Source organism: Nycticebus coucang, chromosome 3 (assembly GCF_027406575.1).
Source record: "Nycticebus coucang isolate mNycCou1 chromosome 3, mNycCou1.pri, whole genome shotgun sequence".
Lineage (NCBI taxonomy): Eukaryota > Metazoa > Chordata > Mammalia > Primates > Lorisidae > Nycticebus > Nycticebus coucang.
The window spans coordinates 4424494-4449053 of record NC_069782.1 but is presented as its reverse complement, the minus strand read 5'-3'; the positions used below and the strand labels follow the sequence as shown (position 1 = coordinate 4449053).

At 52.1% G+C, this 24560-nt stretch overlaps 1 protein-coding gene across 7 annotated transcripts in view; it reads right to left on the bottom strand.

Moving 5' to 3' along the window:
• Window positions 1–22685, bottom strand: part of PHF21B (PHD finger protein 21B) — a 107711-nt gene extending 85026 nt beyond the window's left edge. For 2 of the 7 annotated variants that reach the window (XM_053582292.1, XM_053582294.1), the window contains exon 1: window positions 14013–14117. In XM_053582292.1, the coding sequence (XP_053438267.1) occupies window positions 14013–14032 (20 nt within the window). In that variant the 5' untranslated portion in view covers window positions 14033–14117. Of the gene's footprint in view, window positions 1–14012; window positions 14382–21425; window positions 21492–21651; window positions 21833–22363 lie in introns of those variants that run through there. The other 5 variants (XM_053582291.1, XM_053582289.1, XM_053582293.1 and 2 more) reach the window with 5 other exon arrangements.
• Between the last annotated feature and the right edge of the window lie 1875 nt (window positions 22686–24560).

Here is a 24560-nt window from a genome sequence, read left to right as displayed (position 1 = left end):
GAGGGCATTTAAAATTAATTGTGATTTTTATCTGGAAATCAATGCTTATTTTTTAAGTAGCTCATTAGAGGTGCGTGTGTGTTGCAGGGGCAGCAGACTCTGCCACAGGAGGCACCTGGGGCTCCAAGGAGATGCCAGGAATGGGAAGATGCCTGAACCGTCCCAAGGAGATCAAAGCCAGGAGAGCTATGAAATGAAACAAAGCTCCACGTAACAAAACAGAATCCGATTTGGATCAAGATGCAAGTAACAGCAAAATGGGGGGGAACCTCCTGAAAAACCTAAAATGGGAAATAGAGCTGGGCTCCTTCACTTCTGAGCAGTTAACTGCAGGCAAAATTAGCTGATGCTGGTGGCTCTCAGGGAGGCCCAGCCACCCCCAGTCACTTGGTCACGGACTCAGGCAGGGGCTTGGTGTGAGCAGCCACCAGTGGCTCAGCCCCGAGTGGAAACCAGAACAAAGAACGTAAGGAGGGCCTCCTGTGGGCGCCAGCAGACAAGCTGGGGAGGGGGCTGGGACCCAGGTCCTCCCCACATACACGCCAAAGCACAGATAATGGGGCTTCTTCAGGTCTTTTATAGTTTTTGTATTTGTTTTAAAATATTATAGAAGAAATAGTTTTAAAATCTAATCTAAGAAAAACCAATGCAAATGAACAGAAATGTCTAGACACTAATCCTTGTAGCCTCTGAGTTCTAATAATAAAGCTGCAATATCTGCATAGGCCTTTGTAGCTTATAAAGATATTATTTCCATTTTGCAGGTGGGGAAACTGAGGTTCAGGAATATTCCACACCTTACCCAAGTGTGTGAGGTGAGTAATCCAAGGACCTGGAGCTGGGTCCCTCTCCCACACACCAACATCCTCGATCTTTAGCAAAGCATGACAGCCATCACCATCGCCGTCATCATATCTGTCATGACCATCATCTTCATTATCACTATCATCACAATAATCACCACCACCGGCATCTCTATCATCACAAGAATCACCATTATCACCGTCACAAAACAGTCAAAAGACCTAGTGAGGGCTGAAGAAGTGTGGCCCTCCCAGCCTTCCATTCTGCCAGGTGGCCAGGGAAGGGCTGACCTCACCCAGTGCTGTGGTTCTGGAACTTCAGCTCCAGGATTTCCCAGGAACGTGTTACACACAGACTCCTGGGCTAGCAGCAGGCTCCCCACAGATTCCCCGTGTGAGGGAGGCGCCAGGCATCCGCAGGGGAGTAGAGCTCGGGGGATTCAGATGCTCTGAGTGAAGCCTGAACACACTGCGGGGGAGCATGCGCCTGGGATGAAGAACACACGTCACGCGTTACGACAAAAGCACTTAAAACGCACACTTGGCTGTGCTGAAATCTTCCTCCATAAGGTATCAACTCAATTTGCAGGGTGGTAGGATCGTGGTGCCCTGACGTCTTTTTGCTTCATGGAAAGCTTTATTTTTCAAGAAAAATCACATTAAGATTGTTTTCTATTCCTGCATTTGGTTCTAGAACCTCCACATAACTCGCTGGCAGCCAACAGAACTGCAGACCCGGGCAGAAGAGGAACAGACAGCATCAGAGGACTGACCTGGGATTCTTGAGACCCATTAAGTGACAGCCAATGTCACGAAAACCATGGTGAAAATAACAGGACTCAAGCGCCTGTAGCTCAAGTGGCTAAGGCGCCAGCCACATACACCAGAGCTGACAGGTTCGAATCCAGCCCAGGCCTGCCAAACAACAATGACAACTACAACCAAAAAATAGCCAGGCGTTGTGGGAGGCACCTGTAGTCCCAGCTATTCGAGAGGCTGAAGCAAGAGAATTGCTTAAGCCCAGGAGTTGGAGGTTGCTGTAAGCTGTGACACCATGGCACTCTACCCAGGATGACAGCTTAAGGCTATGTCTCAAAAAAAAAAAAGTGAAGTTGGCAACATTTTCTGTTTACGTGACCTTGGTATTAATTCAGTGGGGGTCTGTAGGGGCATCTTCAAGAACACAAGAGACTTCATTATTTGGATGTCAACTTCAGTGACTTTACAACTTTCAAAGCAACTTTTGCATCTGCTTTACACATACACGTGCTCACACAAGCATCTTGTCTCAGGGACCATTTACACTTTCCAAGGCACCTCCACACCCACTAAGTTTCATTAAGGGAAATGTCACTGTTGGACACACTAATCTCAATAACCTCACATCACAACACAGTCACTTCTTGCTTCATTTTACTGATCAAGAAACCATAGCTTACAGAGTCTGATTTGCCACAATCTGATAAAGCCAAGATGTGCAAGCTCAGTGAGGCAGGTGGCTTGCACCTGTAATCCCAGCACTCTGGGAGGCCAAGACGGGTGCATCTCTTGAGGCCAGGAGTTCAAGACCAGCCTGAGCAAGAGCAAGATCTCATCTCCACTACACACAGAAAAATTAGTCAGGTGTGGCAGTGTGCACCTGTAGTCCCAGCTGCTAACAAGGCTCAGGCAGGAGGACTGCTTGAGTCCAGGAGTTTGAGGTTTCTATAAACTAGGCTGAGGCCACATCCATGGCATTCTAGCCCAGGTGACAGAGGAAGACTGTCTCCAAAGACTCACAAGCTCTAGCTCCTGATCAAGAAGTCACATTTAATCATCAAAAATAAGTCTGCTTGCTCCACTGTACTCTGGGGGTAACATTTCCTAACGGGTATGTATTGTGATAATTATATCACAATACAGGTGCCTCCCACAACGCCTGGAACCCCGGTGTCCAGTACGTCTTGGAAATGTTTGGGAGCTGTGTTGAGAAGTGAGGCTGAAGGGACCCGAGGCCAGATAATAATACAGACCCTGTCCGTTGCTGCAGCAAGCTCTTGAACTGTATCACTGGGAAAACACTGATACCTCCCAAAGGGAGTGGTCAGTATTGCCACCACCACCACTGCCACCACTATCATATAATTACTACTGTCACCATCACCACAATAACCACCTCCAGTGTCACCACCATGATCAGCACTAAACCTCACCATGGCCGTCATTACCACCATCGCAAGCCAATCCAGCTGTATCCACCTTCTTTGAGGGTAAGGAGATGACCTAGGCCATATGTCTTGGTGGATGGGCCAGATCTTATGAAAACAAAAAGAGAAGAGGGCAGACTGAGCAGGAGAGCCACCCCGGGAAAGGGCTCAGTGAACCCCGGTGTCCAGTACGTCTTGGAAATGTTTGGGAGCTGTGTTGAGAAGTGAGGCTGAAGGGACCCGAGGCCAGATAATAATACAGACCCTGTCCGTTGCTGCAGCAAGCTCTTGAACTGTATGTCTCAGTCATGGGCTTCTAACCTGTGTTTGCTGGAGCCCCAGCCATCTCTAACTTGCCAGGGGTCCCAGAGCTGGGGAAGAGCAGGTACAACAGGAGCTCCAGGGCCTGGCCCAGCTTCCATCAGAGCAGTCCTCCTCTGTGGGAGTCACTCCTGGGTGAGAGGCGAAGCAAACACCTGAAACTGCTGCTGCGGGCTGCATGGGGGGCAAGCACAGTAGAGTAACACAGAGACTAACTCTTAGAAAAGCAGCGGTGGTCACAGAGTGGGGGACACACACTGGAGGTAGAGACATCAGTCAGGGGGCTACCAGAATCCTCCAGGGGAGAGAGGAACAGGGCACAGAGGTGGAAAAGTAGGAGAAGCATTCAGGAGGGGACACTGCAAGCTGAGGGTGGGAGCTGGAGTCAGGCAAGAACTGAGGCCAGGAGGACCCTGGAGAGGGGGATGCTCTGAAGGCAGCAGCAGGGGAACTGGCGGCCATCACTCCACTTCATACTTCTGGCTCAAGAGGCACCTGCTCCCACTGTCTTCATCTTACACGTGAGCCCAGAGACTAACAGGGCCAGAAATGGGATCTGCAAGGTGAGGCTATTGTCCAGGGTCAGGGTTCAGAGAAAGAAATCTCTTGGGCATGGTCCTCTGTGCACTCAGAGCACTGGCAGTCACCTCTGGTCATCACACTGTGTGCCCCCCTTCACTCCATCATTAACTCCCCCACCCGCCTCCCACCATCAACACAGTTCATCAAGTCCATGCCCGGAGTGGACCTGCCCTACACACAGTGAGCTCCCTGTCACAGGAAGAAATCAAGTCCATGCCTGGAGTGGACCTACCCTGCACACAGTGAGCTCCCTGTCACAGGAAGAAATCAACCAGCAGGAACAACCAAGAGGGGACTGGTAAGTGTTTGTCAAACTTACTCTGGAAGGAAGGCCTAGGGATAACATCTTTGCAGAACACCGTGAGCTAATGACATCTTTAATCTCATGACACAACCAAGGACAAATTGCACTAGAGAGAATAAAACTGCATTTAACAGCATGTGGGAAAAAAGCCACCGGCAGAAGTCCACCCAAGTTTGCAAAATAATCACAACCAACTGTCAATTTCTATCTGGTATTTATGATGTCCTTTTGTCCTCTGCTCCAACCCAAGAACCAAGGAATTAAGATAAATTGATGCCCGGCTTGGTGCCCGTAGCATAGTGGTTATGGCACCAGCCACATACACGGAGGCTGGGGGTTCAAACTCAGCCCAGGCCAGCTAAGCAACAATGACAAGTGCAACAGAAAAATAGCCAGGCGTTGTGGCAGGAGCCTGTAGTCCCAGCTACTTGGGAGGCTGAGGCAAGAGAATCGCTTGAGCCCAAGAGTCGGAGGTTTCTGTGAGCTGTGATGTCATGGCACTCTACTGAGGATGACACAGTGAAACTGTGTCTCAAAAAAAAAAAAAGAAAGAAAGAAAGAAAAGAAAAGAAATATTGATGCCAGATGAAAAGAAGTTTGAGAAAGGCCTATAGATTACTGCTTTTCCCTATGAATTGGGAAAAGACTATTGAAGTTTAGCAGTAACAAATGTCTTTGTCATTTGGGGTTGCTGTCACAAAATACCTTGGGCTGGGCAATTCACAAACAACAGAAATTTACTACTCACAGTTCTGGAGTCTGGGCAGTCCAAAAACAAGACCCTGGCTGTCTCCCTGGTGAGGGCTTGAGCTCTGCTTCCAAGGTGCCTCTTGCTTGAGTTTCAGCATATGAATTTGAGGGGACACAAGCATTCAGACCATGGCAATGCACACACACACCCCCGCCCTGGGCCTAGAGTGTGTCAAAGGTCACAGAACACAGGCTGAAGGACCACATTAGAGCAGCAGGTCACCAGGAGGCTCTGGGGAACCTTCCGGTGTCGGCACTCCTCAAACCCCTGGGTCCAGGAAGGGTCAGAAGCAGCAGTGATGTGGAAGAAGGAAGGGAAGCTCCAGGGGCCGCCCCCTAACCCCAGCTTGGCCTCTGCCCACCACTGGAAGTTTATTTGTGGGTGCTACAGAAAGGGCTTGTCCGCTCCAGAGTTGCATTCTTCCCTGCTTCCTGGACCTAGGGGTGGGGGTGAGTAGTGGGAAGCACAGGTGCAAAGGGGCCGCCTTGGGGGGTGGTGCATGGAGCCAGCAGCTACACACCTTGGAGCCCAGCAGCCCACCCTTTGTCATGTCACCTTCTTTGGCCAATGGAATGATAATGACAGCAAGTGACACATGCCACATCCACAACTGCTTTGAGAGCCTCCAAGTTGTCACCATGGAGCACTACCTGGAAGTAAGCTGGAGTCAGGATGAGGCTCCCCACCAGAGCAGCACATGGGCCGGACCTAGGACCCAGTGGCCTTCAGAGTGCCACTCAGAATGGCCACAGGGGCTGCCCGAGCCCCCCAGCCAGTGTCCCAGCAGTAGGAGGGTCACAGTCCCCCAAGCTCTCCTACCAGCATCACCTTTCAAGCCCTGCACCACTGCGCTGACAGCAAGCAGTCACCTGTCACACCTCAGAACACATCGGGGGTAGGAACCGTGCCAAGGTGGTGCCTCCACAGGAAGAACAGAACCTCTGAGCAGTGCAAGTGACAGGCAGAGCCAGCTCCATCCTCCCACCATGAGGGTGCCACAGAAGCCCAGGAGATATGGAGGTTGGGGAGTGACACTCTTGGCTGGCTGGTTTTCAAAACTGCACACACAAATTAATGGCAAACCGTCCACCTCTGAAAAGCCATAGACTATAATAAATGACATACCCCAAATTTTCTCAGATAATCCTGATTCCAAACATTCAAAACACCCTCACCCTCCAGGCAAGAGGCTCAGGAAACCCAGCTATCCCACCGCTCACAACGGTGCACCGTTCTGGAGACTTGCCCACCTGGCTCTCAGCTGTAAGGACAGCACAGGGAATACCCCACTTACTGAGTCTGCCGAGCCTGAAGCTAGGTTAGCCCAGGGCATGACGAGCTTCAACCAGCAGCTGTACTGGGTTGGAATGTCCTCCCCCGCAAAATCCACATCCATCTGGAACCATGGAATGGGACCTTATTTAAAAATAGGGCCTTTGTAGATGTAATGAGTTAGGCCGAGGTCCTTCTGGATTAGGACAAGCCCTAAATTCTACAATGGTGTCCTCGTAGAAGAGGAAAAGACAGACACGGAGGGGAGATAGCCAAGTGACCACGGAGGCAGAGACTGGAGTGACATGTCACAGGCCAAGGAATGGCAGAAGCCACCAGAAGCTGGAAGAGGTAAGAAGATCTTCCCCCTGAGCCTCCGGAGGGAGCGTGACACCTTAATCTCAGACTTCTGGCTCCCCAAACTGTGAGAGAACAAGTTTCTGCTGTTTTAAGTCACCCAGCCTGTTCCAGCAGTCACAAGAAACTCATGCAGCAGAGAAGACACTTAAGGCTCAGACAAGGACAGTAACTGGCCACAACCCCCGGGGCTCATAAGCAGCTGAGCCTGTCTGCGGACTGTCAGCCCAGCCCCAAGCCTCGGGCCGTCCTTCCTCGTGTGGCTGCCCCCAACCTTGGGTCTACTTTGTCCACAACTGGCCTCACTTCAACAGTCTCCCCTCCTCAGCCACAGGCTGCTGATCACAATGAGAGATTTGCAAATGTCCCCACTTTCGCTATATCCAAATCAGTGTCACCATAAGAAAGAAATCCAGATAAAAACACCCAAATCCAGAGAGTGCTGGGGCAAGAACCAGCAGATCCACAGGCCGCCTACAGCCACAGAGGCAGCATCTGAACTGCAGCCCAGCCCGGGACACTGGCCCAACTCTCAGGCTGGGGCCACCACACCCCCCTCCAGCCCTGTGCCGCCTCCTACCAGCCAGCAAGGTCCAGGCTCCCGCTCTTGCTCTCCAAGCCGTGTTTGCCTTTTTCATCGACTAAACAAAGCGCATGGGATGCAAACATAAACTGGGGGAAGCAGTGGGCACAGTCCTCGCCCCAGGCCCTGGGGTGGGGGTGGGATAAATTTCTGTGCAGCGGTCCGGCTGCACTGGGATGTAATAAAGTGTGTTGCTAAGATACAAGTACCAAAGAAGTTCATTAAAGGACACTTTAGCCAAGCAGCCAGACCCTCCTCCCTTCAAAGGCTGCTTATTTGGTGCCGACCCTGCGTTTATAATTAGATCCACAATATGAGAGAGGCTACATCCCCCACTCAAGTCCACTCAGCAGAATACGTTAATAAAGCAACTTCAATGAGACACGGACTCGGGCGGACGTGTGGCAGCCGTGGGACTGTTTTATTTGCAGGAACGCATTTGAGCTCCACTTACTTATCTAAATGAGAGATAAACTCCCTCCAAGAGCTCTCTGGTTGTACCACCACTGAGTTCCTCTCACAGCAGTCTGGGGCTCACTCTAGGACCACAGACCCGCTAACTCTTGCATCCTTGGACTATCTGATACCTTGTGAGCTGTGACTCTTGGAGTGCACTATCACTGCTTCTTACCACCTTAGGGTCTTAAAGTTGTGTCAGGGTCTGACTCACTCAGTAGCCGCAGGTAGGCTTTGTGTGTGGAATGAGGCTGCAGACGGGAGGAATTGCCAGATGACAACACTTGGCTCCTTCCTCGTCATCATCCAGACCCAGTGGAGGTGGGTGGTCACCCTGACCCTTCGGACAGACCCCTGCTGTCCTCCTCTGGGCTGGCCCCCTTGACAGGGCCATCACACTGAGCAGGGCTCAGTGTCCCAGTGTCCCAGCCTCGGCAGGACCCTTCAGGGCCTACAGCCTCAGAGCTGGCAATCCCCACTGCAGTCAGGGATTACAAAGTGCAATGCAGCAGGATTCTTAGTGAGTCTTAACTATTTCTGAACCACAGAATCTTAGCATCGGGCAAGGACCAGCCTGATCTCTCTGTAACTGCCCAGTGGTATTCTCCTCTGCTAACTCACTGGGGCTTCAACCCATCCAGCCCCATCCAGCTCTCACATCAGGTAATTCCTCCACACTTGGGGCTGAACTCAGCCTTCACCCACCTTCCAGTGAGCATTCAATGTCCTGCCCCACGAAAGGGCTGCCTGCTCAGACCTCGTGGACGTAATGGCAGGGTCATCACATTAGACCAGCCCCTGTACCATCCGCTCAACTCTGATCTCCTCCCAACCACTGCCCTACACACACACACACACACACACAGTGCCCTACACACACACACACTCCCCTGCTCTGCTTGTCCCCAGAGCACTTGCCCTCTTCCAACCTGCTCCATATCTCATATCCTGTGTGTCTCCCTAATGAGGCTGTGAGCACAAGGGCCTCCTCTACCCACTGCTGTGTCCCCAGCAAGGTGCTGGCACAGAGCGGGTACCCTGCAGGCATGTGCCAAGGGCCACTCACAAGCCTGGGCATGGTGCCCTCACCTGGAAGCAGCATCCTGGGGATGCACACTGGCTGTCAGAGCCAGGGCACACCCTGGAGAATATGAAAAGGGGCTTCAGACACAGCAAGCACTGCTACCCTCTGTGCCCTCCAGTCCCTTACGTGGAACACTGTGGGCTGACAAGTCCCAGCTCCTGCTTTAAGACAGTGGCCACAGGTGGCTCTTGGCACCTTCTCTGTGAGGTGGCCACATCTGCATTTCCCAGAGCCATGGCTGTCACCACCGCCAGGGCTCTGACCTCAGTCCACAGTGGCACCACTAGCTGTTTAGTCACCTCTCCTTCCAAGCCAGGACAAGTTCCTGGAGGAACCTTCGTGCAACAGCAGCTGTGGGTACAGAGAGCTCCACATTCAGGGGGGCTGTCAGAGTGCAGTTGAAGAAATAATTCTGGCATTTATCTGGGGTACATTTATTACCACTGAGACGCATTAATCACAGACAGGAGTCGGCAGTGCTGATTGTAGGAAATGCTACCTGTCACTTTCTGAGTAGCACTGCACATTAAGTTCTGAATCACAGTCTCTAATATGTATATATTTTTAATTACGTTTTCAAGTTCATTTATATGCACAGATTGGCTTTCTGAGTCAATGACATCAAAGAGAAATACCTCCCCCTCTTCTTTCTTTCTCCCTCCCCAGCCCTCATTTCTGCCCTTCTCTCTTCCCTGGGGCAAAAAGCTGCTCCCCAAATTGACTACAGCTTCACCCAGCAGCAGCCTCCAGGCAGCGGCCCCAGGGTTTCCCTACAGACCCCCCAGGCTGACACTTGTGACTCTGCTGCCTGCACTCAAGGGATGGAAAAGCAGCTGTTATTTCTCCCACAATGACTGCCCCCCCACCATAAAAATTGCTGTTTCAGCTTCTTTGGTATGGGGGGGGAGTGACTCTCACCTCACAAACCCACAACTGGACTCTGCCCCGCCCCCCAACCCTGGAGTAGACCCGTTGGGGCTGGGTGGCAATGCTGCAGGTGCTCCAAACTAGTCTAGGACACAGAAGGCAGGAGACTTACCTCCACCCTGGGATCAATAGGTCTCATCGAGTGGAGAATCACGGAACACATCGCGCCTGCCAAAGCTGCCCCCCTCTTACTTGTACAAATCAGGAGTCAACTGCTTGGAGAGTCTAACAACTGTTCTGAAAATCACTGGGGTATCCCTAGGTCCATCTTGATGGCCCCATTGTCCCCACACAAGGTCATTACCCTGTGCAGGAACCAGCGACTCTCACACACAGGCTGCCCTCCAGCCTGGCAGTGAAAACTCCAGTGACACGAAGAATCTAATTGTGGAAACAGCTGGAGTACGGTGATCGGAAGACCCAGAGTCCCCAGGTTTGTTCTAATTGTTCCCAGGTGTGATCTCCACCCCCACACCCCACTGGGACCTGTTTCCCAACAAGAGATGAGGGGATTGGCCAACTCTCCCCACTTGACTCTCACATTCTGTGCTTTTAGGCCAAGTCTGGGGACATGTATCCTCCATTTCCACAGAATCCAAAGTCTCAGGCCAAATCCCAGCTCTGAACACACCAGTCTATGGGGATCAAAAGCAACTGAGAGGCTTCTGTCCTAACAAAAAGCCACAGACATCTCTCCCCTCCCACAGCAGTACCGTGTCTGGCACCTGCCAGCTCCCTCTTTCTTGAATTGTCATCAAATAAAGTAATATTGACACCAGCCCCCTCTACTCAACCTCCTGCTGTGTGAGGGTAACATGCTCCCTCCCTGCCCTCAGAGCCCTCCCAGAGAAGCAGCATCTCCCCTGAGACCAGGACCCAGCCAGGCCTGTCGCCCCATCCGCCAGGCTGAGGGTTCGACTCAACCCCGGGCAAGAAAGCATTCAGCTTGATGCTAAAGTAATCACAGTTTTGGACCACAGATTTTTAAATCATTATAACTTTATTAATCAAAAAGGTACCATTACGATCAACATATTGTTGTCATTGAGAAAGAAGTTTGTTTCTTCCTGTAGCAAAAAATCCATGCTTCTGGGCGAACTCTTTTGTGTGTGTGTGTGTATGTAGAGACAGAGTCTCACTTTACTGCCCTCGGTAGAGTGCCATGACGTCACAGGACTCACAGCAACCTCCAGCTCTTGGGCTTCCGCGATTGTCCTGCCTCAGCCTCCCGAGCAGCTGGGACTACGGGCGCCTGGGAGAACTCTTAACAACCACTTTCTGTATCCTGTTGGCTGTGGAAGCGTTTTCCCTGCAAAAAGCGGTTGACATGCTTGAAGAAGTGGTGGTCAGTTGGCAAGAGACGGGGTGAATATGGCAAAACTTTGTAGCCCAATTTCTTCAACTTTTGAAACCTCGGCTATATGACGTGGCAAAGTGCTGGGCCTTCCTGCTGACCAGTGCCAGCCGTGGGCACCGCAGTTTCTGGTGCCTTTCATGGATTTGCTGACCAGACTGCTCAGACGAAATGGTTTTGCAGAGATTCAGAAAGCTATAGTGGATCAGACCACCAGACAGAGACCACGACCATTTTTGGTTCGAGTCTGGCCTTGGGAAGTGCTTTGGAGGTCCAACCACTGGTCCTCGCAGGTTATATGAAATCCACTTTTCACTGCACATCACAATCCAATTGAGAAATGTTTCATTGCTGCACAGAATAACAAAAGACAACACTGGAAAACCAAGATTGCTCCGATTTTCAGTCAGCTCCTACACACCCACTTATCAAGCTTTTCCACCTTTCCAATTTGCTTCAAATGCCAACTGACCACAGAATGGCCAACATTCAGTTCTTCCGAGTTTTTTGGCAACTTCTCAGAGGATCAGCTTCAATGATAGCTCTCAGTTGGACACTGTTGACTTCCAATGGCCAGCCGCTATGCTCATCTTCAAAGCTCTCATCTCCTTTGCAAAACTCCTTGAGCCCCTGCGCACCACGCATTTGTCAGAAGTTTCTGGGCCAAATGTGTTGTTGATGTTGTGAGTTGTCTCCGCTGCTTTACGACTCATTTTGAACTTGAAGAAGAAAACCGCTTAAATCTGCTTTTTATCTAGCATCATTTCCACAGTCCAAAATAGATATGAAGTAAATTAGCAAGGAATAAGTCATTAGCAAAAAACATACAGTGAGAAATCTGCATCAAAATGACGTATACCATAACCACATTAAGGACGTATCCTAGCATCAAACGGCAAATTTCAACAATGCAAAAACTGCAATTAACGTCTCGCCAACCTAAAACCTGTCCAAGGATACGCTCCTTTCTGCTTCATTTTAATTACACCTGTTCAAATACCAAGCCAGAAATAAATAAATAAATACAGCAGAACCTCCAGGGCTGACCAGCTCCCAGCACTGATAACCTCCATTAAGTCGACCTAATTTTCATAGACTGGACATGCCCCCCATGCATGTATCAATACCGCAGGCCTCAGCCCTTACGTGGACCACCTCGGCACACTGACCAGTTTGTTACGGTCCCTTGGGTAGTCAACTCACAGAGGTGCTACTGTAACGTGAGATGGTGAGGGGCACGCTGTTGGCATCATGTAGCCATCATGTAGCCGGAGGAAGCTGCATCAGCAATTTCTCCCACACACTGGAAATTGCTACTACCGAACAATAAGTAACCACCAAAAAAAAAAAAAAAACTTAAGGAAGCACATTTGTTCTTTCAGAGAATAGAGGCCATTTCAAAATGAGAAGATGTCTCTTCTACCTTAAAGCATAAAATAATGACATCAGTAATAATAGAAGGCTGGCAGCAGCCAGCCAGCCAGCCAGACAGCGAGGGGCTTGGGCCCAAGCAAGCGTCACAAGGCAGAGGGCAGAGGTGGCAGAGCTCTTCTTCTTCATGGGAAAAGCCCAAGAAGGAAGACATGTTTAGGGGTCAGCCCACCCCCCAAATCCTGCTGCTGAGACCCACATGCAGAGCCCCCACCCCCACCTCCAACCCTGCCACATCCCCAACCCATGCGAGGCCGAGGCCCAGGCCCAGAGCCTGGGAAGCTCTTTGGCTTTCTACTTCAGGGTGAAAGTCACACTCATTACCATCAGAATGGTTCTGAATTTGCTGGGGACTGTCTGGCATTCTAATTATATTTATTTTTATTTAAATGTTATGCCCTGATATAACAGTCCACACCCAACTTTCCATATTTGTGGCAGAAAACACTATCAGTTCTCCACACGCCCTGCTGGTGGAAAGGTTCAGGCCACGGAGCTGGGAGCCCAGTGGTCTGCCCAGCTTCTCTGCTCACCAAGTGCAAGACCTCAACCAGCCACTCAACCTCTCTGGGCTCATCTCCTCCTGCACAAAGCAGAAATCAGCAGCACCCCTCAGAGGGCTGACTGAGGGCCCAGTGGCTCCAACAGTGCCTCAGGAGGCAATGTCCCAGTCCCACGTACTGGGGACTCCTGGCGGGCCCGGAGCTTCTGGGTACCGCACATCTCATTTACCCTTCCACGGTGCTTTCCTGTCGCTTTCTGGGCAATGACTATGCGCCAAACACTCTGCTACCTGAATTGAGATGCGCTGTTATTCCTGTAAACACAGAGCCCGATCCTCCAACATGCCCAAGGGAAACACTCATTAAATTATAGGACAGAGCTGGGCTCAGAACTCCTGTTTGCCGGATTTTAGAGCCTGTGCTGTGAATCTACCTGTGACAGGCCTCTCCAAAACAAAAGTTAGAAGCTTTCTGAACAGCACCCTGGAGGGAATCTGGGGCCAAGGCCTTGCAGACTGGACCCCTAAACATCCCCAAAGGGGTCTCCTAACCATCCCCCTCAAGGGCTCAGAGCATCCCAAGGGTCTACCCTGTGTTAAAAGCCTCAGCCACTGAAGAGGATCATCATGTCCTCAGGACCAGCCCACTGTTCTGAGGATGGAGCAGGCGGTGGCTTGTTACCAGCTCGCACAAGGCACCCAGCCCAGGATGTGGGTCCTGATGAGACAAAGGTGTTGGAGGAAAAACTCACTAAATCACAGGGCTAATCTTCATAGCCAGCAGCTCTAATGAGGCATCATGGGATTATCAAAGTTATTATCAGCGCCATCTCACTGAAGAAACTCAAAGTTAATTGAAATCAATTGTACAGTCCAGCAGCAGGTGCTTTAAGATTCTAAAATATCAAAGTGAACTCTTAGCCAGGCTGAAGACAATGGCATAGTCACCATCAACCTTCAGGAGGGCAATAGGAAATACGACACCCTCACTCAGAAAAGCTTACCCCATCCCCACCCTGGGGCGTACCCAGGGCAGAGCTGTGCGGGGCTCCTACGGTCAGAAAGAGCAGCACATAGTTCTGGTCAATCCAACCCTCACCTGGTGGTGACAGTTTCCATGTCTATGCTTGACCATGTAGCTTAGACGCTGTCTCACATCCATGATCTGATATCAGCTGGGCTGAGGTAGGTGTTAGGACCACCCCACTTCACAGGTGGGAAACAGCTCAAGGAGGCAGCACAACTTGCCCAGGGCCACTCAGCCAGCAGGCAGGAAGCTGGACACGGACCTCAGCGACTGCTCTGGGGCCTCTGCATTTCCAGCTACATCACGTTACTCCCTACAAGGTGGGGGGCTAACCCAGACGGCATCCCAGGCTGGGGGCAGGACCTTGGGAAGCTGCCTTTCTCTGATCTGTCCAGCAGAGAAGATTCACCTTCGCCTCCTGACCCAAGTCACAGGATTATTCTGAAAATCAAATAAAAATATGTCCATTAGGGAGGTGATGGAGCAGACTGATTGAGGAGACAGTGCTGCAGACACTGGCACAGTTGTCACCTCCTTGGAGCTCTCCCCACAACCCCCATCATAGCACCTGGTCCTGCCTACTGCTAGGAGGAGCCTGGTGGCCAGACATCTCCTACAAATACCTTCCTGGGCCTTCTCAGAAGGTAATGGTGAGTACACCTGCCCCTCAACTACACGTGGAAATGTGTGTGAGCAGAGACTGAAAGCATTCTGAAAGTGTAAAGCTTTATAAAATGAGATGTCAGTATGGCTAAAGTCACATCACACACCCCACACACACTGCTTCCATACCTTCAGTGTCTGGCAAGAATTTCTTTTTTTTTTTTTTTTTTTATTGTTGGGGATTCATTGAGGGTACAATAAACCAGGAGAATTTCTTAAATGTTTGTGGAATTACCTGAGTTGCTCCCAAGAAATGTTCCACAATACCATGTCAAGTATGAAAAGTGGATCTGGGCCAGGCACAGTGACTCACGCCTGCAATCCCAGCACTCTAGGAGGCTGAGGCAGGCACATCGCCTGAGCTCACAAGTTTGAGACCAGCCTGAGCCAGAGCAAGACCCCCGTTTCTAAAAACAACTGGCGTGGCAGGCGCCTGTAGTCACAGCTACTCAGGAGGCTGAGGCAAGAGAATCACTTGAGCCCAAGAATTTGAGGCTGCTGTGAGCTGTGACACCATGGCACTCTACCAAGGATGACGATATGAGACTGTCTCAAACATGCACTGTGATTTTCCCAATGAGCATTGTTGCTTTTATAAAAAAGCTTTTCAAAAGTAGAATTCTTCCTTCTCTTCTAAATGTTACAAAAATAACAGAATGTTGGGCACCTCCTTCCTTAGTAAAATCGTCAGTAGGAGAATGGCGATTCTCTTCCTGAGATTCTCTTCCTGACTTCGAAAACAAATCCTTCCTCTCGTCTTAGTAACAGATTATTAACTGATTTTGTGCATGTTACACAGGCTTCACATACATTATGTTTATTGATATATGCCGATGTAATTATATTCATTGTTTATAATTATATACGTTATAGTCAACAAAATAAAATCAATAAAAACTGGGATGTAACCAATAAATACACACAACTATAAATGCGTGTTTATGTACAGAGGCACACAAGCCAGCTCAGCAGAGTGATCCTCTGAGTCGCCTTCTGGAGGTTTCCAGAGGTGTCCCTACTGACTTCTGGCTCTAAGGAGCTCAGAGGGAAGACAGAGAAAGGTCATCTGGAGCCCCACCCCCATTCCCCAAAGGCTGATTTTGTCCTGGTCAGTCACCCGGGGCTCTGGGGTTAGCAGTTTCCCAGCCTCATGTCCCCCATGACAGTGAGGCCTGGCAAGACTGTTCCACGCCCGCGACAAACACCCAAGTGGCTTGGGGCACTTAGGTCTCCTCCACTGTCCTTCCTTCTCACCGTCCTGGGACCTCTGCACACACCTTCCTGCCTCAGCAAAAGCTCTCCATCCCAGCCCACGACACCCCCCAGCTCATCTTCTCCACCATCTCTCTGCCCCTCTCTCACACGGCTTGCCTGGCAGAGAACTGTCCAGCATCCATACCTCCCACCTGCAGGACTCACTCAGGCCATCTTCCTTCAGCAGCTTGGCAAGCAGGCCCTCCTGCCCACAACCCCCAGAGTCCTTGAGGACACGTCTCCCACACAGCTGCCTCTGGGAAGCTGGCCTCAGTCTCTCGGCCAGACACGATGCTGTGTTCCCACAGCAGGGCTCTTCACAGCCCTTCTCCAGAAGTTCCTTGAAACAGTTCTCCACACCTCACTCTTCCCCTGCTGCAAGGGCGGGGAACTGGTCCTATTCACCTCTGGGTCCCCTCATTTCAAACACACGATGTTAAACCCCCACCATGTGCTGCACGCCTGCCACTGCCCAGGGACTCAACTAGTACTGATGGCAAGTCATGGCTAATCCTCGCACCAGTGCTGCTCTGAGACTGCAGGGCGGGGAGTCCCGCAGGCACCTGAGAGCACAGTCCAGCACAGGAAGCAGAGTCAACGAAGTGCCCGACAGACAGATCAAGACAGACAATGCCAAGCAACGCCCCAGAGGCAGGGAAGCCCGCAAGGTGTTCCCAGCTGCCAGGTGCACACGGAGGGGAGCCCCCCAGGGCTGGGACCAGGAAGGTGGGCAGGTGACTGCATGCAGATTTTAAGACACTCACTCTGGTGAAGAGCATACCAGAAGGAGCAAAGGTAAGATGAAGTACTCCTAAGAGCCAAATGGTAGGGGGACGAGCCAACTGTCCAGCAGTGGACACATGGCTAGATAAATGTGTTCTGTCCCCACAACAGGACTTCATTATGACAGAAAGAAAAGTGAAGTCCTGATACATGTGACAACATGAATGAATTTTGAAATACGATGTTAAGAAAATGAGGCCAGGGGCGGCGCCTGTGGCTCAAAGGGATAGGGCGCCGGTCCCATATGTCAAAGGTGGCGGGTTCAAACCCAGCCCTGGCCAAAAACCACAAAAAAAGAAAACGAGGCCAGTCACAATAGGACATAAATATAGTATAGTATGATCCCATCACTGAAAACCCAACACAGGCTAAGAGAGAGAGAGAGACAGACAGACAGACAGACAGACAGAGACAGACAGGAGGCTGCCTGGGGCTGGGACTGGGGAGGGAGGCAGTGCTAAGACACAGGGTTTCTTTTCGAGGTAATGATAATGTTCTAAACTGGATGGTGGCAGTGGCTGCACAGATCTGTGAATGTATGAAAAAACACTAAATGGTATGCTTTAAATGGGTGAATTCTACATACAAATTGAACTTTAATAAAGCTGTTTAAAAAAAAAAAAGTGGATGCAATGAGGAAGCTATTGCCATCTTCCAGGTAAGAGAGGGTGTAGACAGGCCCCCTTGGGATTTGAGGAAGAAGGAAAGAGAAACTTTTGGAGTACTGCTGGGCAGACCAAGGTCACAGAGAGCACAGGGTGAGGCCAGGACCCGGCTCTTCTGTCTCACACTTGATCTTAGCCAAAAGGCCGAAAAGTGCTATCTTCTGTCTCAATTCCCTGCTCTTCCCTGTGTACATCAAGTGTGGAGCTTTTGGAGTCAGCATGAATTTTCTCTTTAATGTGTGGTGAAATTGTTTCAAGAATATGAACTGGCACTCAAAGTCAGAAAGATTAAAATTTACTCTCCTGGAGGCCCAGGAGGAGAGCTTAGAAAATAGAATGTCCTTTTACCAAAGGACTATAAACAGTTGGGGGGGCGAGGGGGCTGGAATAAATCCACCCTACAGCTTCATTTGGTGGCTACTTCTCAGGCAGAATCCCTCTGGTGTTCAATGTGGCTAGTGAATCATGGGGAAGATATAACACCTTTCAAGAAGACATATTTTTATTGCTGTGCTTGAGGACAGCCCCTTGGAATCCAGAGTCCATCAAATCAATGGATCAGACAGTGCACAGGGCACCAAGTTCACCTCACAAGGCCACACCAACATGGGCTGCAATTCAAACAGGGGCCCTTCAAACTCTACCATAGAGGTGAACTTGCATGAAGTTCAAGTCTGAAGATGCCAGCTCACTTTTGGCAGCTAAATGTTGTGCAAGAACTCCAAAGGGGGGAGAGAAGGAGCCTCTGGTATTTATGCTTGGTCTGTTATTTACACAGAAGTGCTTGTTGCTTGACAATTTAGATAAAAATGTTACTGCCTCTCTGCATGTGCTGCAAATTCAGGGTATAAAACCACTGGAGCAACTAATGGAGTCTTCACACATCATATCTTGTTAAGGAAGAGGGTCCATCCTCCACGGGAATGGGAGCCCAGAGAGGTGATGCCACAGCACAGAGACAGCTTGACCTGTCTGGGGTGAGCCACAACTGAGCTCTGACCAACTCCCCCATACCTCTTTTTCTTTTCTTAAGGAAAAAAATACAAACTCCATTTTCAAATAGCAAAACCCTACATAAGTTCATTTTCTGCTCATCCCCCAGTCCCTCAATGGGGGGGAGGGGGTGCTGGGACAGTTAAACAGAAAATTTATATGTATTTCTAACCAATAAGCTATCTACTGTGAGTCCTTCAAATACCTTTAAACACTTGTCATTGTTCTAAAAGTAACTGAAAAAATTCCCGAGCCAAGGGCATGAAAGGGAAATTGATGATTGGAAACTGAAAAACACAACACCCTGCTTGCTGTCTCTTCTAACAGGCCTGGGTGCGGAGTCACCCCTGCTCTGCTCATTTTCCTTACTATCTAGTTCATCTTCCTCATGTGCACTTTCAATGGAAACTTAACCTTTACAGCCAATATTCTAGCTTACACACACACACACACACACACACTTATCTGTAGAGGAAGAGATGGTATGAGCTTTTCCCCAAGCAACTCTATGAAAGAATTCCGCCTATAAATGGTATGTTGAGTTAAAAAAAAAAAAAAAAGCCTAACACACTGGCCGTTTTCTCTGCCTCGCACGTTTCAGGTCCTCCAGAGCAGAGCCTCTTCAAAGCCCCCAGTGTCACCTCCAAGGGCCTGTTTATCGACCTCTCCCCAGCCACGGTGCCAATCGCCTCCAAACACTCCCAGGAGAGAGGGAGGAGTAACGTTAAGTCTACCCAAGGGGTTTCAAAGGTGACCTCCGAGAGACTTGAACGTGGAGCTCGGGAGAGGCCTGCAGCTTGATTAGCATGCTACACCACTGCGCAGCCCCCTCCCTCCCTCTTTTATGAGCCCTTGTTACATAAAATGCCACAAAGGAAAACGGAAAAACAACACGCTCGCAGTTACGAACACAAGTTCTAAAAGCCGGCTGCCTAACAGATGCTTTTAGTCATTTAAAAAAGAAACATGTTTAAAGGCCGGAGAACAAAAGTTTTCTGTTGTTTTCTTTCTTTCTTTTTAAACACACACTCTCACACACAAAAAGATGGAGGTCCATTCGCAAGCATCCTTCGTGGAGTTCAAATTTAAAGGCAAAGGCAGCCGGAGTAGCAGAGCTCCTTCCCCAAGCTGGGTGGCAACCTTCACACAGGATTGTCAAATGTTTCTTTCAGCCTTATCTAAATTCCAGCATGACACATAATAAATTGCTACTCATTTACTATCATAAAAATTTAAACATCCTTGGAACAGTTGCTACAATACAGAAGAAACGATCAAACCTCAGCTCAGAAGAGCCACTCCAAATAGTAAAACTATCGCCACGTAAACCACGCATAAAGAGACATTGTTGCAATAAAAGCTGCTGGGTTATTGGATTTTCTCTGTTTTGCTCTCTCTCTTTTAAATCTTCTACTCCGAGCACAAGAGTCAACAACTTGTGGTTTTACCCGGTGAAAAAAGGGCTTAGTAACCCTCAGCTATCACTCTGGACCAGATTTGGTTGTGCATTTTTTTTTTTTAAAGAAAGTATCTGGTTTGATTCCACACAGTGATTAAACAGCTTTGTGCTCCGCGGAGAAGGGTCTTCCAACCCCTCCCCCTCCAAAAATGGCATCAAAGCAATCAAAATGGTAATGCCGGCCTGGGTCCCCTCCCCCCGCGAACTCCCGGACTCCGCCGCCGGCCCCCCTCCGCCGGGAATGGAAGCTTCCACGCCGGCCGGGGGCCGCGGCTCCACAGAGAGGGGCCAGGGCCGTCGTCCGACCGCCGCGGTCCAGTCCGGCGCCCCCGACCAGGCGCGGACCAGCCGAACAGCCATCTTTCTTTCAGCAGCCCAGGCCCCCTCCTCTCCTGCACGCCTCCTCCCACCACTTTTTAACTTTAAAGACTCGGAATGAACGCCCGGCTCCGAATTCTCCCTCCGCAGGGGGGCCAGCAGCACGGCCCATCTCGGCCACGTCTCTCCCCCGCACCAGAAATTCCTCTGGGGAGCGGGCGCCGGACGCGGCGACCCGGGCTGGGGGCGGGGCGGGGCGGGGCGGAGCGCGCGGCGGGGGAGGGGCGGGGCGGGCCCGGAGCTGTCCAAGTTTGGTGCTGACGGCGCGGCGGCGGCGGCATTCCGAAGGAAGCGCGATCGATACCCGGGGGCGCGGGGAGGGGGCGGGGGCGGGCCGCGGGGCGGACGGAGGGAGGAGAGGGGGCGGAGGGCGGGGCGCCACCGCCGCCGCCCCCGCCCGCCTCGGAGCCCCGACAGCGCCATTGGCTGCTCTGCTCAAAGTTCTCGGCTCCCGGCGGCGCGGGAAGGGCGGGAGCTCGGGGGCCGAGCGAGGGCCGAGGGGGGAGGGGAGGGGCGGAGGGGGAGGGGCATGGGGCGGGGGCGCGCGGCCGGCCTGGCTCCGGCGGCGGCATCTGTTCGTGGTGCTGAAACCCGGGCGCTGAGCTCAGCGCAACTAAGTCACAATGGACAACTTTTCTTCTCCTAAGGGAGCCGGGAGGGGGTCGGCAGTCGCGCCCCCCACAGCGGGGACTTTCTCCTGTGTCCCCACCTACAGCCAACGCCTGGAGTCCAAAGTTGGGGCAGAAGCTGGGGGTCCCGGGGGCGCCTTCCTTTTGTTCCCCGGGAGCTGGCGTCAGGTTCCAAGAATAAAAAGTGAAGCTGGGGAAGTGGAGGGGGCTGAGGAATGATTCTGTAAACAAGGTTTGCAATGGAACCCAGAATTTGCTTCTAAGTAGTTTGGTGTCCGGGCCCCATTACTGCCCCCCTCCCCCACCACTCCCACCACGGCGTGAGGCGGGGGTGAGGGGAGCGGAATACCGAGCCGGGAGAAATCTCCACATTCCAAAAACATGTCCACCAAGTCAAAATGGACGCCGGGCTGCTCGCCGCTTTTAAGTGCAGCGTCTCCCTTTCGGCCACTGCCAGAGCCTCGCTCTCCCCCCTTCGCCCCAAGAACTGGCTCTTTCTTTCCAGAAAAAGGGACCGGGTGGGTAACTTTCAGAACTGGGGACAGACCCTTTTGGGAGTCTGAGTGTGCGGCGCCAGGGTGGCACTTTTTTGGGTGCTGTCAAAGTGCCGTCGACCCCGCCCCGCTCTCCCCAGGTGGGGGCCAGGCGCCCCCTCGCTTACTTGTTTGTCGGTGAGCGCTGCGATCCGCGGCTGCCTTTCGTGAAGCTGTTTCTTGAGGTCGCCGTTCTGCAAAAACACGGAGGAGCGGGCTCAAGCCGACCGGCCGGGGGTCAGGTGCGCCCGAGTCCCACGGGTCTCGGCACCCCACGCAGCGCCCCGCGAGCCAGGCCGGCCGCTGCGCGCCCCAAGTTTCCCGGGTGGCGTCCCGCGCGCGCGGGCTGCTTACCTGTGGCTGCCGCCTCATCGGGGCAGCTCGCGGGGCGGGGCGGGGGCCGCGGCCACCCGGCGGCGCGCCCGGAGCCGCGCAAGTTTGCAGGCCGGGGTGCGTGTGCGAGTGAGTGTGAGTGTGTGTCGGGGGAGGGGGGAGGAACAAAGAGCCAAGTAAATACGGCGAGTCCGTGTCGAGCAAAGCTCATAAATATTCAAGTCGCGTCCTAATCTCCCCAACACACACACGCGCACGCCGAATGCCGCTCGGGCTCCAGCCGCCACGCCGCTGCTCGCCCGAGCACCAACGCCAAAACTACTTTTGCAAACAGCGCAGGTTTTGCACCCAGCTTGGGGGCCGGAGAGGGAGGCCGGAAGGGGGTCTGTTCACACTCTCCCTTGTCCCCTCGCCCCCCTCCCAGGGGCAAGCTCGCGAAGAGACCCCTCCCGGCATCCCCAGTTACGCAGACCCAGCGTCGATTAAGACGGGCTCGGTCCCACAAGCCCTCGGCCCCCCAAACCCTGCAGGATTGAGCGGGAAGGAATAGACGGAGATCACAGGGGGTCCATGCAAGTGCACATTCCACAGTCCCCCGCCCTGGCGGGCTCAAGTACGGGCCCCTTCTGAGCACCCCAGCCAGAAGACCCCGACATTAGGAAGAGAGGGCGTCGCGCCCTGGTCCCACGAACCCCCACATCCCAACACACCCACCGGATCCTGGGCCCCCTACCTGGTGGCGCGAGAGTTCCACAGCGAGCGCCTCGGGCCGGCTCTGCAGTTCCATCCCGGTAACTTGGCCAGCACTTTGCGCTCACTTTGGCCCCGGCTCGCTGGAAGTTGTAGCGCTCGGCGTGGGCCAGACCGGGCGGGGGCAGACTGGGCCTCCGGGGAGGGGGGACACGAACCCCCTCCCCCACGGCCAAAAGAGAAGTGGGCTGGCGAGGGTGAAGAAAGGCGGCTGGGCGCCGCGGCCGCCCCAACTCCTTAGGCTGCCCGACAAGTTGCGTCGGGTCCCCGGGCTGCCGGCGCGGCCCGGCGCATGGCTGCCCCCCCACCGCCCGGCGCCGGGAGCCCCGCGCAGCCCCGCGCGCGCCCGCCCCGCCGCCGCCGCTCGCGCGAGTGGCCCGCCGGCAGGGACTATATTTCCTCCGGCGCGCGCGCCTGGATCTCGCTGGGCCTCGGCAAAGTTGTGCCTCGGCACGATGCTAATTCAGCAGTGCCCGGATGGAGCGGGCCGGGGCGGCAGGGGGCGGGGCCGGGGCCCGGCGCCCGCCCCGCCCCGCCTCTCCTGCGCCTGCGCACTGTCGGCCCTCCGCGGCCCGGCGCCCGGAGCGGAGAACAAAAGTGGCTGCAGAGCGGGGCGCAAACTCGCCGACCGGCGGCTGGGGGCGGCCCGCTCGGGGCCGCTGGGACACGGCGCCTGGTGTGGGGCGCCTATGCGTGCTCCTCCTCTTCGTTCCAAGTGGAACCCCAGGAAAACGGGGCGCCCAGTCTAACGCCGAGGTTAATGGGACTTTCCAATGGGAAGATAAATGTCCAGTTTTTTTTTTTTTTTTTTCATTTCTTCTCTGCTCTGGCTCTCTCTGCTTCCTCTCTTCCCTTTCTCGCTCTTCCCCTCCTCCACCTCCCTTTTCTGTTTTATTTAAATTGTCTTTCATCCCCTCCTGTCCATACATGAGCGCTGCGATTTGGGAGATTAAATTAGTCACGTCGCCAGATCCCCCATCGCCTGATGGCCACCGTGTTGTTTAAACAGTAAGAAAATTGATCTCTTGACTGTTCCTCTAATGATTTTTCTTTTACACTCACAATTAAACAAACTCTCAACAGATGTCACTGGACTTTTTAAGATTGTTGTTAAAAATCGTAAACATGCCCGGTCAATGTGACATAAAATAATTATAACTACAGCTGCGGAGATCGCATTTCAAAACTCCCAGCCTGCAGCCAGGAGGTTAATGTCTCCTAGTCAATATTACGGTCGTGGAGTTACCATCTTCATCAATTAATGTCAGAATGGTTTGTGCCCTGTTGGGAGAATACTGGCACGTCTGGCAGGGGCTGGGAAGAAAGGGTGCAATCATATTGTAAAGTAAGTGTTTAAATGGATAAGTTGTTTTAAATTCATATTCCTCCCCAACACCCCTCCCAAAAAAATGAGACTTAGACAATCACAAATGCCCCTTCAAACATATGCAAACATGTTACACTGTCTTCAATTTTCAGAAGTTATTGGACTTTATTTTTTTTCAGGTGAGGACCCCAATGTTGTTCTAGCCTCTTTTAGGGCATTTTCCACAAATGGCTTATATCCTTAGCTTTGGGATCCCCTAAGCACTGAGAGCCCCTCATCCCTTAACCCAGCACCTAACCTTCAGAAGCGCTGGGTAAGCCATCACCTGTATCACCAGTAACTCACCGGCTTTGTTATCTGGTGTAAAACAAACACATGGGGTCATGATCCTTTTGGGCTAACAAAAAGCAGGGGAAAAGTGGTATCACGAAGTGGTATTCATCAAATGCAAAACAAAAAGGCTGCCTCCGGGTGCCCAAGGAGTACTGCCTCCTCCCAGTGCTGGGTTTAGCCCAAATCAGGGGGGTGGTGTCCTCCCCCACTTAGTGCTTCTGCTGGGCTGGACACCAGCCTAGTAAAGTGGACTGCCCTGGGGACTGGTGTTGGGAGTTGGGAGAACTAGAGAGAAAATGCAATCAGGAAGGGGATTCCCACTGTAATCTAGGTAAATGTCACTGTCTTTTTGGTAAAAACTCAGAGTTAAGTTCATCAGCCATAGGGTGATTGAACAGAGGGGAACTTCAGGTCTTCCATGGCCCACACAAACTCAGGCAGATGCTGGCCAGAGGACAGTGGCTCCTACTGTGGAGATTTAAAGCCCTGTTTGCAAGTTTCTATAAGCAACTTTGGGTCA